This window comes from Curcuma longa, chromosome 5, assembly GCF_044706935.1.
Source record: "Curcuma longa cultivar G26 ecotype Majalengka, Jawa Barat chromosome 5, ITB_CL_G26_1.1, whole genome shotgun sequence".
NCBI lineage: Eukaryota > Viridiplantae > Streptophyta > Magnoliopsida > Zingiberales > Zingiberaceae > Curcuma > Curcuma longa.
Window position 1 is genome coordinate 14243428 of NC_133865.1, and position 17962 is coordinate 14261389.

General features: G+C 34.8%; 1 protein-coding gene across 1 annotated transcript; it reads left to right on the forward strand.

The window, feature by feature from the left end:
* LOC141829487 (non-canonical heme oxygenase HOZ, chloroplastic-like) lies at window positions 1–10041 on the forward strand. Its single transcript, XM_074716970.1, has 9 exons — window positions 1–294; window positions 849–1028; window positions 1153–1255; window positions 1344–1423; window positions 1507–1584; window positions 3325–3416; window positions 7847–7958; window positions 8060–8185; window positions 9689–10041. The coding sequence occupies exons 1-9, from the start codon at window positions 22–24 to the stop codon at window positions 9806–9808; spliced, it is 1164 nt and encodes a 387-aa protein (XP_074573071.1). The 5' UTR covers window positions 1–21; the 3' UTR covers window positions 9809–10041.
* Window positions 10042–17962: the final 7921 nt, after the last annotated feature.

The window sequence follows — 17962 nt, forward strand, 5'->3', positions numbered from 1 at the left end:
TCTCTCCCTCGAGTTTCCTCCATGGAATCTCTCTCCGGCTCGGCTGTCGTCTCCGGGCAGATTAATCCCTGCCTCACTTGCAGGCACTCTAGTTCGCCGGTCGTCAAACTCGCAGCCTTTGGATCTTGTTGCGGCGGAGTGCGCCGAAAGGAAGCGTCTTTGTTGCTTTCGAGTCCTCCGCAACGTAGAATAAGACTAGGCAGGGCTTTTGCACTTGAAGCCTCCGAAGGAAGCGTGGAGGAAAACCGGGCTCTGTTGGGCGGGTTGAATTTCTCGATACCATTATTGCTTGAGGTACTTTGCATTGGCGATTTCCTTTTTTACTGTTTCTTTTCTCCTCCTTCCTATCAGTTTATAGTATGCTAATTATTTATGTTCTATTTTCGACAACACGGCTAAACCACTCATCAACATAATTTATCTACCAAAAAAGCAGATGTTTTTTTTCGGCTTTTTTGGTTGGAACTTGGAAGTATGATAGTGATGCATACAAATTCACGGGAGCAACTTGGCGGTTGGTTGTTGCGTACTGAATGTGTTTTGTTTTTCTGCACACAAACTATTTTACAATGAAATTGAAGAAATATCATGATAAAACGTACATTGATTCTTAAAAAGAAATGTGAAGCAACAACCTCTTTAGCCAATTTTTTGGTTTGTGAATGTGGTTTAGTTTGGTTAGATTGTAGCATTGATCAGTTAGTAGTTGTGACCGGTATCCATTGATACGGGTCCTGCCTTCTTTGTCCTTGAATGGATTTTGTGCTGTTTACCAAATATAAAATGCTGCCTTGTTCCCTTGAACAAACTCTATTTAATTACATGTTTCCCTCTCTCATCCTTTTCAGAGCGAGTTACCAAATGGTGGTTACCGGAGTTGGACGAGTAAAGAGCTGGAGAGGGTAACACCTGCTACATTTGAGAATGGTGAACTCTTCAGGACACCAATTTTAGGTGGTGTACAAACTGCAACTTCCACCCATAATTTACCTCAGCCTTCGTTGGATGTCCGTAACTTAATGGAGCAGGTGATTCTGCCAAGATAAATTAATTGGAGCCTACCTTTATTTGCCCTATGTTTTATTCTGAAGTTAATTTTGGCAAATCTATTTCTTTTCCATCTCTAATGCATTATTTGTGTTTCAACTATAGGCCAGGTTTGGTCAGCTATGCACTATAATGTCACATATGCATCATCATCGTATAGGTTATCCTGTTGGTTCATTGGTCGATTTTATAGTCGATTCACTTGGGCGTAAGTATCACTTTTAGTTAATACCTTATCTCTACATCTAACTGTACCATTTAGTTTTAGAGAATGCTATTTTTGAGCTTCCCTGCAGATCCAGTTTTTTCACTCTCTCCTCTAGCTATGCACACAAGGAATCTCCTGGAGGATTCAAGATGCTCTCTGCTTGTACAGGTGTAGCTTTTATTGACATTATCATCAATTTTTTTGACTTTTTTCTGATGTTTTGTCTGACTGAATGCATCTTTCAATTGAAGATACCTGGATGGAGTTCACTATCAAATGCCCGTGTTACAATATTTGGTGATGTGTTTCCACTTGAAGCCAATCAGCAGGTTTTTAGTAGATACATCGAATTCAATTACAGTCCTTTTATTTGCTAATTGTTGGAACACTCTTAACATTCATAGCCAATAAATGATAATTTCTATATATGTAAATTTTCTGTCATTAATTATGGTAACTAATCAAATGGCATTAATCTACAACCATCCTTTTGGTTACTTCTATAAATGGATGCCATGATGTAAGTTTGGTAAGTTATAATTATCAAGCATCCATTTTACTATAAAACATGAATACAAGCATTGGAATTGTAATCTGAATGCATTGAATTCACTGATTTGATTTGTTAGCTTTTGAGGATTAATGATCTAAATATGTTTTCTAGATGCCCATATAAATTGCAACCACTTGCCTATATTTTATCAGGATTATACATCCGTGTGGATTCTATTGATTGCATGTGCAGTATTCTGACCATATTATGTGAATACATATTATGTGAATGCGCAGCTGTATGTTTTGACTTACTGTTGATCACTAGCCTTTCCTTACACCTTTATGTGCTACAATGGCTTAATTTATTGAGACTTGACCTAGCTATGATTGTTTATTCATCCTCAAATCTTTATTTATGTGGCCATAGGGATACATAATTCTGTCATCAATGAATATGATTTTCCAGCACACTTGGGATGGTATCATAACCATTTATGCTCTTGGGACCTTTGGGTTAATAGAATAGACTCTTAAGTGTGCATCTTCTTACCTACTGCTATTGTATTAGTTCTCTATTTATTATTACATTTTTCTCATGTTGTTAATATCTACCATGAATCTACATTACGTGCATGCCTTATGTGACTCAGGCAAAGTTTGACATTGCATTTGTATTCCAAAAAGTGCATTTATGAGATGTACTTTGTGCTACATTTAGGAAATGCAATACATGCTGAAGCGGATCGTGTGGTACTTGTTTAGTGTTTGATAATTTGCTTCTCAAAATTTTTTTGATACAACAATGTTTATAACCTTTAACATTTTGTAAAAGTGCACTTGGGAACGCTTTTAAGTAGAACAAAGATAGCACAGTAGATAATATTGCTAAAATTATAGAAAATCAATTATACATTTACATCTCATTTATTCAATATATCATTGTTATGTTGAAATATACTTGTCTTAATGATAAAAAAAATATTATATCAATGGGGTTGGGAAAGCAATATAAGCACTTCATGAATGATTTAATTGTACATGTGGGAGTATGAGTGTGGAGCACCTTGGTTCAATACACCACTCAGCCAAATTATGAATAAATATCGGCATGATCTCAATACCATGTGGTGAATAGGGTGGGAGTCCATTCTATCCCAAATTGATTAGTAATTTAGGAGGCAATCCACTTGTCCATATGGATATGGTCTGGAGCACCATGACACCACTAGAAAATTTATAGACATGTAATTTTATAATCCATTAATTTCTTTTGTTTGACAAAGCACTTGCAAGGCCTAAAAATAGCTTCCTACTATTACATTATAAGTACCACATGTGTAAGTTGGGAATACTTGTGTTATAATATTAATTACTATGTTCTGCATGGGCAAATTATTTGTTCATTTGCTAGTAGAAATTCACTTTCTAATTGTTGCTGAATGCCAAGCATATTTACTCTTTTTTATTTCTGTCGATGTTTTACTGGATATTTGTATAATAATTTTAATTTTTATCTGATCAATGAAAAAGATTACCTAGTAATCAATGTTCTTTAAAAGCAATGGATTTTCTAGGAATGGGCTCGCCAACAATTTGCTGCAAAACACCAACAATGGGCATCCCAACAATGGAACAACTTCTACTATTACAGGATGCAAAACATTAGGTAAGCCATCAATTTCTTTTCAGAGTATTAATTTTATTTTCCACTGAGTAGATCAAAGATAGTGGCAGATATACTATTTGTTTTTTTGCAGTTGTGCAGCAACATATTGGACTTCAAAATAAGCAGTTTTTTGTTTGTTTAGACATGGTATAGTTGGATGCTATGATACTTCTAGTTGAAAATTGGAAATATGCAGTAATATTAAGAAAGGTAGGATCACTAGAACAAAGATGGAGTAAGGAAAGATAGGGGATTAGTGGCTTAAGAAATTCTTACATCCCTCCTTATTTTCCTACTCCATGGTTTTTAAATTAACATGCGGAATGATTTCAATTTATGGAGTGCATATCAAAGCCCTATAGTAGTACTACATGCAAATATGCAAATGGTCCTCCATCATATGCACGATAGACTTTTGGGGTCTTGTTGGTCACCTTTAAAAACAGCAATGTCTACTTTGTTGTGCTTGGATAGACTCTTACATTTTTAGAAGCCGAGTTACTTTAAAGAAAGAGACAACTATCTATTTGATAAAATAATTTAGTTGATAAAATGTAGTAATTGCAGCCCAATGCATCAAGCACCCATATGGTGTGTTTACTTGGAAATAGGAAGCAAAAGAGAGGAATTTTGTCATTTTCTTCCATTTACTTGGAAGGAAGAGGGAGAGGAGGATTTTTTTTAATTGTTTTCAATTTTATTTTATTTTCATATCAAGTGGAAATGGAGGGAAAAAGTTGTCCCTAATAAACACAATATTTACTTTTTCCCTTTCATTTCTGTCAAATTAAACAAGGTGGGTGGAAGGAAATTGATATATAATTCCTGTGTTTGCTTTCCAAATTAATCTGTTTTCTTTTCTCCCATTTCCTCCCTTGTAAACACAATAGTAGTCAAGGAAATGAACTCAAAAACTAATTGATCATTTGTCATTCAATCAGTTTGGATCATGCAATTTAGCAAAATAACCCATGTGGCTAAATATTCTATCTAGACTCTGTTGGGACTTCAAATGATCATTGAGAAAACTAGTTGTTTACTTGTTTGTATTTTTTTTTGTGAAATATAGAATATCCTTACTTCCTTGTATATCTATAGTTGTTAATTAGTTATTACCCAATTCTATATATATATATATAACTATATTATAATTCTATATATATATATATATATATATATATTTTGTTTTAGTTGATACTTTCTTTTTAGGAGATTTGATATTTTTTCTTTATTTTCTAGATGCGATATGGGTAGTTTTACCCAATTCTATATGTATTTTTTCTTTCGTGGAATGGAAAATAGCTTAGTCAAACACAAGAATCTCAGTCTCTCAATGAAAATATGCTTTAGACCTTCTGAAAGAAACATGAACACTCAAATACAAGTCAGTAGACACTCCCATGAACTTGACAATCAAACTAGGAACCAATGAGGATTGTGCACCAGTTCATAAAGGAAGATATTAAAGGCCTGTGGGCAAACTTATATACTTATCACATACAAGACCTGAAATTGGCTGCTCAGATACTATGGTGAGTCAAGTCATGAAGAATCCAATGAAGAGCATATGAAGGCAGCCTATAGAATCTTGGCATATTTAAAATTAACATCGTGAAAAGGCTTGTATTTTGGGAAATCACAAAAGCATTAAGTTAAATGATGTAGTGTTAAGAAGCAATGTAGAAGTCAAATTTAGAGTGATGATATACGGTGTGAAAGGATGTGGTTATGAAGACTATTAAGGGGTTAAGGATCATTGTTGAAGAACTTATGAAGATGTTTTTCTATCAGTATTGCAAAGAACCTAGTGCATCACGATAAAATGAAACATGTGGAGATTGATCACCACTTCATAAAGGAAAAGATAGAAGAAGAAATAATCAAGTTATTGCGTCCACTAACTAGTGTTCGGACAATAAATATCCTTACTACAGCTCTACCAAGGAAGAACTTTAAAGATTTAAACTTCAAACTAGGCTTAATCAACCTCTACAACCCAACCTAAGGAGTGTAATAGCTACAGTTGTTAATTAACTAATTAGCCTATTAGAAGATCTTTGACCATATGGACAATTATTACTTGATTCTATATATATATTCTGTTTTAGTTGTTGCTGATTTTTCCTTTTTTAAAAAAAAAAAACTCTTTCCTTATTTTCTAGACGTGGTATCATCTATAAGTAGGGTTGTACAATATGTTAATACAATTTTAATTACCAACATAAAACTAATAAATAAAATTCCTTGACTTTTATCAGACCTTGGCCTCATAAGTAACTTTTGCATTATGCTTTTGTTCAAAGCCCAGTGAATTGAATTAACCGGGAACTGGATGCATCTCCAGTTGGTATCGATAAAATGAAAAAGGAAAAAAGGGAAAAAGGAAAATTCTATCTTGGTCATAACCAGATGCAAGTGGAGCTAGATTGAACTCAGTGTTATCCTCTTTTTGTAGTAAACTGGGATTGTCTGTGATCAACTGAATTAATGAATCACTAATCCTAACTTCATCGTGTGTTTATCTTCTCTTGGCATCAATAAAGAAATGCTTCCTTCTAACTACTCGTCCCTTCCTTTAGTTGTCGAGTTCAATTGCCAGATCCATCTTTTTCTATCTTGCATTGACTAGTCCATCTAATGTAGGATGCCATTCTTTTTTCTTCAACCTTAAACACCAAAGAGATGTTTTGAGTTTCCAATTATTCAGTCAACAACTTCCATGGAAATCTAGATCATCTACTTTCCCCTTCCATTGTTGTCAGTTCAGCATGAGACCTGTGTTTATACTTTACACAAGCTTAACATTTGTCTCCATTTTGTACTTTCTCCTGAGTAAATAATACCTATTATATGAGTAGCTTAGGAATTATCTATTTGTACCTAAAGTTGATTTTCTATTACACGAGAGATGATCATTTTTAAAATATTCTAGAAAAAAATAGTTTTTAACCATATTCCTCAAAATTTATTTATAACTTTTGTTAAGATGTCTTTATGTATTATGTAATCGAACAATCAGGCCTTCATGGTTAACTGGTTGTGGGAATGGAATGCAAAAATAGATCATAAATCTCAGAATTTCCTTCTTTTATTGGTACTTTTTTTTGTTTATCAATTTTAAATAATTTTCTTATAGCATAGTCATTAGTATTGTGATTCATACCTTAATTGGCCCAAATCTCGTGAGATCAAAATCAGGAAGGATTGTATGAACCTACTTTCCAATCCTAGTTTCCTCACCTTTCTTGCATGAATCCAACAAACTTAATTGAACTGTGTTTAAAATCACTTAGCAATTTAAATCTTGAGGTTACTACTGAAACTTACAACATTTGTTGTGTGTGTGTGTGTGTATCATTTTAGAAAATTTTCAACTTTATAATATTTTGTTTTTTTCGTAAACTTCAAACTTGAAGAATCCATTTTACTTATCACTAATAATATTCATACTAATAATTATTATTAATTATATTGAATAATGTTTTCTTTGTTGTCATTCTACCCCTTGCACAATCTAACTTAATAAATTAAACTCTTCTAACTATAAAATCAATTAGCTATCTGTGAATGCGTTTGTACCATCTAAACCTATTTCCTCACATTTTATCATCTATTGAACTTACATCTAATTGTTGTCGATTATTATTATTTTTATTCTTTGTCGTAACTCTACACGTCCATCTGAGCCTCACTTTTCTACATGTGATTCCCTAGCAAATAGCAATTCAACACTTCATTCCATATGGTATGGCAGCAATTTTTCTTTTAGCCTAAACAGAACACAACAATCACACAAGACTCTAAAAACTCTCTTCATTTCAACCACCTATTTTGATCACACAAGACTCTATGCTTATGAACTAACAAGAGGTAGCCTTTACCGTATACATTGTTAACTGGACTAGATGTGTGATACAGCAAGAGCCTCTAGTCTGACTCTATTTTTCTAGATGAATTTTTCTTACAACCATTAGATTCTCCAACTAAACAGGTCCCTTCCCTGTGTTAACGCTAACACTGTAACATTCGTAGTAGGGAACTGCTCTCTTCCACATACAAGCTTTTAGATAACTTAGCTCGCACAAGTACAGAAGTATTTGCCAATTTTTTACCAGTTCAATTTCAATTAAAGGTATTTATGATATGCAGTATGACTCGAAGTTATGTTCTCTAACTAAATTTTTTGAAGTTCCTATTTCCAGATTTTATTCTGAAGTTGTTTTTAACTCATAGTGGCTAACCTTTTTGCCATCTAAGATGGTGGAGAGATTGACAGCTTCTTATGCAATGTGTTCTCATAACTTTGTTGCTCATTTCTTTATGATTGTTTTGTTTATTGTATGAGTTAGTATTTTTCCTAGCAATATAATATATAGAAGAAAGCATGTATCCTGCTATATATGACTAATATAGTTTTCAACATTGCTCAGTGACATATATTTTATTGGAGGATTTGGCACTGTTGCGTGGGTGGATGTGAAGGAATATGAGACCATGAAACCCGATAAGATTGCTGCTGAGAGTGGAGAACAAAATTTGAAGGTAGGTTTCATATTCTTGCCTATGTTTTGTTTCCATTTTCAATATTATTTTTGTAGGATAAAATGGTCTTCTAAACGTCTCGTCTTAACATGCCATGCTAGGAACTTAATGCAATGTTTTCAAAGCAACTTAAAGATATCTTATCAACAAAAGTTGAGATAGATGATGTCGCCTTCGTATCTTTAGATAGTAAAGGCACTGATGTTCGGGTTCGACAAGGCGCACAGGTATGAGTTATTGCTGAAAAGAAGTGAAAATTATGTGTGCTTTCTTACGACTCTTTTCATTGTTTCATGATCAATTACCATATCCTTCAATTTTTTTATAATTGTGTGCCAAAATTCTCAATCTGATCAAAATCAAACACAAATGATATGTAAATCTATTGAATCACTGCTAATTATGCTTTTAAAAAAAATCATTTGATCTTCCTTTATCTCTTACACCTTCAACTCTAATTGATTCTGGTCAAACTTAAAAATATATTAGTTGTCTTTGGACATGTTTATGTCATCTAGAGCTCTTGAATCTTTGATCTTCCTTCACCCCTTACAATTTCAACTCTATTAGATTTAACTTGTTTAATACTAATAATAAAGTTTGGACATGTTTTTTTTTAATACTAATAATAATAAAGTTTATCAGTTGTCTTTGAATATATTTATGTCATTTTAACTTATTCTCTCTTATTTTATCATCTTTTATAGCTGCATAGTATATTTGATATTTATCTTTGTCAGTAACCTCGTTATTAATGATATTTTTATCAATTATTATTGACTTGTTGAATAATAGATCCAACTATCATTTCTCTTGCTGCTCTCTCTCTCTCTCTCTCTCTCTCTCTCTCACACACACACCCACATGTACACATCAATGAAAACTCTGGTCCATGGAATACGATGGATGGTACCAGTCTTATTAATTGTTATGTTTAAAGTTTTAAACCTATTGAGCACACACCAATCACAAATAACTCATACAGGTCCTCTCCATTTCCATCAATAATTTTATTATTAATGATATTTCAATCGATTATCAACGACTTGTTGATAGTAAATCTAACTTTCACGTCTCTTGCAGCTTTTCATATTATTGAAACACATTTCATCTGTTCTACTTTTAAATCCTCATGTTCCAGCTGGTTTATCTATTAACTGAGTTAATCATACTACATGATTCTAATCATCACTTACATTTCAATTATGTTTCTGCGTAATCATCGAACTCTAAAAAATTGCTCCCAGTTAGGTCCATTTGTTGTATGCACTTAATAGCATCTAATGATACACTTGAGCATCCACATTGGCATTATAATCTTGGTCAATCGCCTCATCAACATCATGTTATCATCTCAACGGACATACCGGCATGGACATCCCATGAATGCTTAGTAACAAGCTCAGCAACTTGCTACTAGCCATTGAGTATATCTAGTAGATGGATTTGAATAGAGCAACTTTTAAAATGAAAATGAAAATGATTTAGGCCTATTTAATATCATTACTTGTAGTTTACTAACCATTTAGTTAAACTCTAAATTAGACGCTCAGTTATGCCAAGTGATCAGCAATATTGCTACTATTGTTTTCATTTTTGGAATGCATTTATTTTTTGATTTCTGGGTTTCTTCCATCATGGTTCAGGCATGTTAGGCACTTGGATTGTTTCAACATGAAATGGGTCTTGTTGATATTAAACAGTTTACTTGGGACATCTTAATCTTGCAGTTTAGCATCCGAAGGATATCATTTGAAGCTGAATGTGAAATTCAAACTCTGGATGATGCAAAAGCTGCTCTTGTAATGATAATAAAAAGGCATGGCAAGTCAAAATCCTCAACTGAATAATTTCTTCGTTAGCTTTTATGTAACTGTTAATCTCTTTTCTTCTATGGTGAACATCCCAATTGTTGGCTATTTAGTGACTCGGAGAGGAGGTATATTTGAAAGTTAATTTGCTAAACTATTTGTTCGAAGTTTTTTTTCGTTCAATTCTTTTAAAAAAACGTCCCGAACATTTCGAGATGTGTACATAGTTTTTCATCAAAGATCCGTATAATTTTTACTCTCCCTTATTTAAATTACTTTTTGATAGTGTGTTTGGACCATGTTATATGTATCTTCCTTATTTTAAATCACTTGATCATGAAGCTTTAGTTGATTGTTGAAAGTGATTATGATTGTAATGTGTGGCAAGTGAGTTACGAAGTATAAATATATGTGCACAAGGCATAATTAACATGAATATGAATTAAGATATTTATAAAGTTCTTTTTGGTGCTACATGAAAATATGTTACTTCTGTTGGTGTTTGATTTTGATGACATTGCTCGTCTCCACTTGGACTATGTAGTATTACACCTCGTCACAGTGACGTATTACACCTCCACTTGGACTATGAAAATTTATTAGAGATACACTCACCTCCAGTTGGACTATGTAGTATTACACCTCGTCAGTCACACGTATGATTGTACCGGCTAAAAAATATTCATGATCGTTAATATGAGTTCTCTATAGTGAAGAGGTAAATTAAGAAATTGTAATTGGTCACGATGAAGGAGGATATTATTCAGTTTTATCGAGATTCGAATCTTTATCCTCTTCTGTAAGTCTATTTTATCGTAACCAACTTACTTATGTTCCAAAGGTCTCTCCACCTATCAATGCATGTTGTTATGAAATTCTTAATTGGATCTTTTTATAGGTACACTATTACAAAAATAACCTCAAACAGTGATGAAAGCTACGAGTGCCTACAATAAATTTGGTAATTACTTATAATACAATTTAATAGCACTTAGAGGCTATGAACGCGACATCCATGTCATTTATATTGTTGGAGTAAATTTGATTTTGCCAAATTTCTTTCTTCATGTTGTGTGATAGGAGGGGACTGTGCAAGATCGAGCATGCGTCCATTCCACACAAAGGTCTATTACAATAATTCTGATCTGTTCTTCCTTCTCAAAGGTATGGTACGTAGAACAATTACATATCTATAACAGTCTTCCACAGCTATATGTATCTTTCGATCATCTAATTAGTATACTTTGTTTTTTGCCCCCGTTCGAATGTGTGTATGTGTGTGTGTGTTTTTTTTTTTTGCAATTAATGTATTTCATTTCATTACATTACGCAATCAAAGGATGCTGGGCATCTGGATTGGCCGCCGTATACGCTTCCCGATTTACCCTGGTGGTCGGTGGGAAACTTCCGTGGGACCGGACCGACCACCCCTAGAGATGTGGCTACTGGGATTATCATTTTTTTTATAGGGGTCCTCTAAAAGGGTGGAATGTTTTAACTAATTAAATGTAGACAAGTTATTGATGAAGACGAAGAAAGAAAAAGATGAGAGAGATGAAAGACGAGGGACCTCCAATTGTTGTGCTGGCTTGTTGGGAATCAAGAACTGAAGCGTTTTAGTATCGTGCCGTCGTCGATGGTTTATCGCATGCTTTGTATCATAATTCACTTAATTTTATACTAAAAGAATTTTAATTCATATTTTAACGTAACCTGCTCTCTTATCCCATGTTTTTTTTTTCTAAATTTTTCCTTAAACCTCGATTTTTTTCATCATCTATTACATATTGTATATGTTGAGATGCAATTATGTACTTGATGTAAAATTTTAATATTTGATGACTATTTAAGTTTAAGTAAATAAGTTTGAACTCATTTGTACAACGAGTGTACAGAGAAAGTACTCACAGGTTGGAAACCATAGATAAGACAAGGGAAGTTTAAAAATGTTGAGGATCATATTCTTGACAAAAAGAGGAAACCTGAAACCCGAGCATTTTACGGATCCATTGGAAAAGTGGATGAAGACTAGGAGACAAGAAAGCTTTAGGCATGAAAGTCTAGAGAACAAGATGTTCATCTAGCATCAAGTACTTAGGCTGCGTTTGTTTCCGGAGACAGGGACACAAATACAGAGACAGAAATAGAATTTCTGTCTCCGCCCCCGTTTGATTTTGAGAGACAGAGACAGAAATAGGATTTTTGTCTCCGTCTCAGATAGAATTTCTGTCCACTTTCAAACTGGGGACACTGAAATGGAGACGGAGACAGAATTTCTACTCATCTCCGCTTCCGGCACCGTCACGCCGCCGTCCGGTCACCGCCGACGGAGACCATTGTAAATGCGTCCCTGTCTCTACTGTCTTTGTATTTCTGTATTTCTGTCTCTGTATTTCTGTATTTCTTAAACCAAACGCAGCCTTAGGTAGTCGAGTTTTTAGACGAATTCAACTCTTAGAAGGGTTGACAAAAGAGAATCAATCAACTGATATATGTATCAATCGATTGATACTTTGAAAATAGAAGAAATGGTTCGGATCGAAGTATCAGTAGATTGATGGTACTATCAATCGATGATATTGATCAGGAACCGAACAAAAGCGAATCGAATGAGACTGTTCGATTAGGTTGATGACATCAATTGATTGATGGTGGACACCAATCAACCGATGTCGATTAGGAACTGAACAGAAACTTATCGAATGTGATTATTCGGTTCGACTAATTGCATCGGTCGATTGATGTTAGATATCTATCGGCTGATGACGATTAAAAATCGAACAGAAGCTTATCAAATGCGAATATTCGATTCAGTTGTTGCCATCAAGTGATTGATGGTTGCATTAATTGACTGATGTCAATTAGAAATTGAACAAAAGTAGGTCGATCCGTTTGATCGATTCAACTAATTGATAATAGTCTATTGATATGTCATATCAATCGATTGATATGTCATATCAATCGATTGATATTCAAATTATCGATATAATCAGACAGATTTTAGAAGATTCAATATTTATTCAATGACATGAACAATTATCGGAGACTATATCAATCAACTGATGGTGTGCATCAATCGATTGATGCCTAAAAAGTAGCTTACAACCCCGTTTAAGTTAAGCCTTTGTATAAAAGCAATATGGGAACGCTTTTGCAAGTAGAGCTCTGATCTAAAGCTAACGTTTTCGTGCTAACTGTTGGAGTTTTTCGCTGGATGCGAATGTATATTTTCGGAAAACACACAGCGGAAGCGAAATAAATTTTTAAGTTTTACGCATCCCAAAAAATAAGATCAGACATGTACAAGATATAAACGTAGATAAAAAGAGTTGTTTAAAAGTCATATCTTTTCGACAATATTAGCTGAAAAGAAATCACCTAACAAGCCTCACAAGACTTACCTCTATTAGTATCACGCCGAGATATTTTCAAGACGACTTCGCAAACCAAAAGTTGCCTCTCCGTTTGGTACTAGCTAAATTAAGGAGACAACACGAGAGAGGAAAGAGGTCGACAGCACCGAGGAAAACAAATGGCTCTAGGAGTTCTTCCTTTCGAGGACGAACCAAGTGAGGAAGAAGAAAACAAGGGGGGAAGGAGCTTGTAGGTGGTACAAGAGGGGGAAGAGAGATTATGGGCGGCGACAACAAACGCAATAAAAGAAAAATAAAAACTCTTCTTTTCTTTGTTCCATGGAGAGGTATTTATATACCTCTTTGTTAAGGCTTGATGGACAAGCTCAAACTCATATCACACATGCAAGTCCGACTCACCTACAAGAGGTGTGAACAAAAACTGAAGCTCATGTTACATAAGTAGGCCCAACTTACCTGCATGAGGCATGGCCTATAAACGCTTTAGTGCGGTAAATACTTTCCATATTTACCCTTTGTCTGGTCCAACCAAGCTTAATCTCTCTTTCTTTATAGAATCTTATTCTCAACTTATTTTTAAGTCTTTAAGATATACTCGTAGTCTGCTGTGTGATGTCCGTCCCCGTTTCCAATAGATTCCACCCTTAGTTACCAGAAACCCTCCGACTCATCCTCGTTCGCCTCCTCGTGTCATAGACGTCCTCAACCATTGCGGCAACGAATCCCCCCGCCACCGCTGAATAGGTCATGAGTGACACCTAGTAGTACATCATGATCCTCAATTGATTGAAAATCATAGTTGATTTCAGAATATATTATGAACCCTTCAACAACTATAGTTATTAATGCATTTGTTTCTTTCACCCATCTTATACCCACTTGATTCAGGACATGGTTTATGTGGCAGTCCCTACTATGCTAATTATGTCACACCTAACCCAAGTAGTAGTTCCTTATCCTGTAGATTCAAATTACTCAAAAATACATGTCTAAGAACACCGTCCTCTTAACATATTTGCTTTGACCAAAGACTTATATATGAGTAATAATATTAACAAGATGTTATAGGGTATACGTCTTCTTATAAAAGAAGTGGTGAACTCTCTATAGGCTATTCAAACACCTTCGGACATATTGACATAGGACCGGTGCATGTGCAAGAGAGGGGGAATCTCGCTCGTTCGTTCGACTTTACTATCACACAAAATCTAGCAACAAAATTAGTAATAATACACAAGACTCATAGATTTTACTTAGTTTCTAACCTCTGAGGGTTAGTGTTGGGATCGACCCGTTGTGTTGTGCATATTTACATGTATCACAATCGTGCATAGCAAAAATAAAATAATAATTAAATCTAATTATTATAATACTCGCAACATACGTATGCAAAATATAATAGGTACAAGACAAGACTAAAATTTAAAAATTTTCACAATAATAAATATTCTACACATATCTGGCTATGACACTCAGCGAGAATGACATCAATCGAGCGGCCCTCATCGAAGTTCCGCCTTTACTAGTGATCCACGCCAAGTACTTTTTTAGACAGCTTCCAAAGCCACAAGTTGTGTCACTGTCTTTGGTACTAGCCATCGAACAACAATGGTTGATATGAGAGAAACTCTAATAACGGAAACACGCAACAACACACATCACGTTCATTTTCGAGGCTTTCTAACTATCACTGACAACCAAATTCTTGAATAGTTGCAAAGTATGAAAAATAATCGGAACACTTTCTGGTAATAATGGAAAATATCCGGAATCCGTTCTGGAGGGTATGGAATGATATTTGAAACCTTCACAAGTTTCTGCGATAAAACCGTAACTCTAATCCAGCAGTCAACTCCGACAACGAATCCACCCGACGACACCAACTCTTCCGACGAGTAATCAGACAATGATAGAAACTCCGACTGTGGCAGTGCTGTCTGGCAACAGCAACACCTTTGGCAGTGGCAATCTGGCTGAGTAGGGAGGTTCGACAATAGAGAAGAGTGTCGAAAGGGAAGGAAGGGAGAATGCTAGGATTTCCTAGTGCTTGCTCCTTTGGCTTGTCCTGCGGTAGAGTCTTCGGTGGTTAGCTATGGGCGGAAGGAGCCCAACAAGCTCCGGCGTCGGTGAACAGCAAAGAGAGGAGGAAGGAAATTGCAGCGCTAGGGTTGGCTTGATTGGCTTCCTCAACGCCTGGCACTCTTTAAAACAGAACCATCGTGATCTTCTCGCCGCTGGACGCAAGATCACGAGAAGATCGTGATGGTTGTTCTGATGGAATCGCATCATGAGAAGAAGAAGTCTCGTGGGCGTGCGGGTTGTGGTAGGCATGCGAGCGTGAACTGGAGGAAGAAACAGGAGAAAAAAAACAGACTGGGATTTAGAAAATCAAATTGATTTGAACCATATTTTTAGGATTTACTGTAGCGAACCAGTCCGATTACTGTAGCAAATCGAGTTTAATGGATTTTAAGGTTTGAATGGTTGTAATTGATCCTAACCATTAGGGTTTAATGCCAATCGTTTATTCCTTTTTGATATCATATCTTATACAACATCTTATTGGATTTTGAGTCAAATATAAAACCCAACTAGAACCCACATACTGATGTGAAGCTTAGATTGTCGTCTAAATGAGCACACCAACTTAATTAAGATTAAACCCCCTAACTAAAGTAGTATAAGGTGACTTGAGTCGTCTCCCAACGATTGAAGACAGTGAGACGTAATTCTAGTGGTTATTGTAGTCGGATTTGTGTGTTCATTTTGTATTGGACGGGGGGTTGTTTTAAGTTCTAAATCATCTATCAATGGAAAGAACACTAATCTGAATAAACATAATTGCTAAAATGAAATGACAATATTAAGAACAAGTGCATTAACAAATTAAACTAGTATATGAACAACAAACAAGAGAAAGCTAAGAAACATCAACATCTAAAATATAGGAGGAATTTTAACAAACATGTAAAGTGCACAATAAGAAGGAAAGCAAATCAATGACTCTACGAATCGATTGGCGAAGGAAGGAATCCCCAACTTCGGCACTCCACGTAGATGATGCGGGTGGATGAGATGGCGTGATGGAGAAGGTATCCCTTGACTCCTCGGTCGATGAAAGGTAGCCGGATTGAAGAGAGAATCCCCTTGCCTTCATTCCGATGGTGGTGGCGGATGAAGGGCGTGATGAAGAATGAAGGTGGCGGTGAGAAGATGGAGAGGATGGGTGGCGGCTAGGGTTTCTCCAAGGGAAGAATAGCTCTCATGAACCCCACTTGCTTCCTCCTCTAGCTTCTTTAGCGGGTTGGATCCTTTATAAGCACATACCCGAATCCGAAATAGGATGAGATGAGATGAGATTGAACCCGAATTTGGATTGGGCTATCTTCACTTGGCTTAAACTTGATCTAATTTCATGACCCTTTAGGTCTCTTACAAAAACACATGAAAAATGTTAGATTCAATCTAAAATTTACAAGAATAAACATTATAGTCCAAAATAAGTCCTACTCATGAAATGTGTTAATACTCAATAATTACACAATGAGAGGATCAAAATCATCAAGTATCAGAGCCAAAATTAACTAAGAAAATGCATGTTATCACATACTGATTAATTTGTGTTCGGTTCAAACCAAACCAAGTTGGTTCAAAACTAAATCGCTTGGTTCACTACAAAAATAAGGGCAATTTGACGAAAATAAAAAATATTTTCGTCGTAAAAAAATTTGGCGATAAATTTTGCGTTTGTAATAAGTCATCACAAAATTCTGTGATGAAAAACAACTGATTCATTATCAATTTTGCAACAAATAAATTTTTCATCTCCAAATTCATTTTTGCAACGAATATTTATTTTTATCGTCAATTGTGCGACGAAAATTGATTTCATTGCAATTGAGAGGGGAGAATCGCCAATTTGGCGATAAAAATTCTTTTCGTCACCAATTTTAGTGACGAAAATCTTCTTTCATCGCTAATTTTGGCGATGAAAATTCTTTTCGTCGCCAATTTGGCGATGAAAGAAGATTTTTGTTTTTGTCGCTAATTTGATGACGAAAATTGATTTCATCGCCAAAGTTTCAATAGCACAGTAAAATTATGATAATTTTATGATAAAACTGTTTTCATCGCAAACCTTTAAAATTTCTCACAGATTCATTACATTCTATCAAAATATGAATCATGTTTACAAATACCCCTGTTTACATATACAAATTCACTTCATTTCAAAACTACCAATTCATCACATAATTCACAACCAATCAATAACATCTTAACACACAAACACATCCTAATAAACAAACACATTCAAACAAACAAACATATTTCAATGAAACATAAATCAATATTTAACAAACATTCACACAAAGTCTCAAGACATTCATCCTGAATACAAATGTCTCAAAACATCTAAAACATCAAAACATCCAATACATCATCATGAATAAATGTCTTAAAATATCCAACACAGTCTCAAAACATCTAACAAAGTATCCAAACAACTAACAAAGTCTCAAAACCACAAGAAGCAAAAAGTATCATTGTCCACGACATCGGCCTCGAACAATACTTTCTGCTTCACTATTTTCTCCATCCAAGCTTCTTTTTCTTTTCCTACATTAGCAAACAAAAAAATATTATTTTATATAAATTAATTATAATATGTAAATACTTACCTCACAACCATCCTTGGTTTCACCAATCTTGTTCAAAATAAAATAACAATATTAATCAATAAAAAATAAAAAATTTACAAATAGAAAAAAATTAAAGCAATACTAATTGTGAGAAAAATCAAAATGATACACAACTAGGC

Coding starts and splice junctions, on each gene's coding strand:
- LOC141829487 (XM_074716970.1), top strand. CDS start 22: ATGGAATCTCTCTCCGGCTCGGCTGTCGTCTCCGGGCAGATTAATCCC. Junction 295..848: donor CGATACCATTATTGCTTGAG/GTACTTTGCATT, acceptor CATCCTTTTCAG/AGCGAGTTACCAAATGGTGG. Junction 1,256..1,343: donor TATAGTCGATTCACTTGGGC/GTAAGTATCACT, acceptor GCTTCCCTGCAG/ATCCAGTTTTTTCACTCTCT.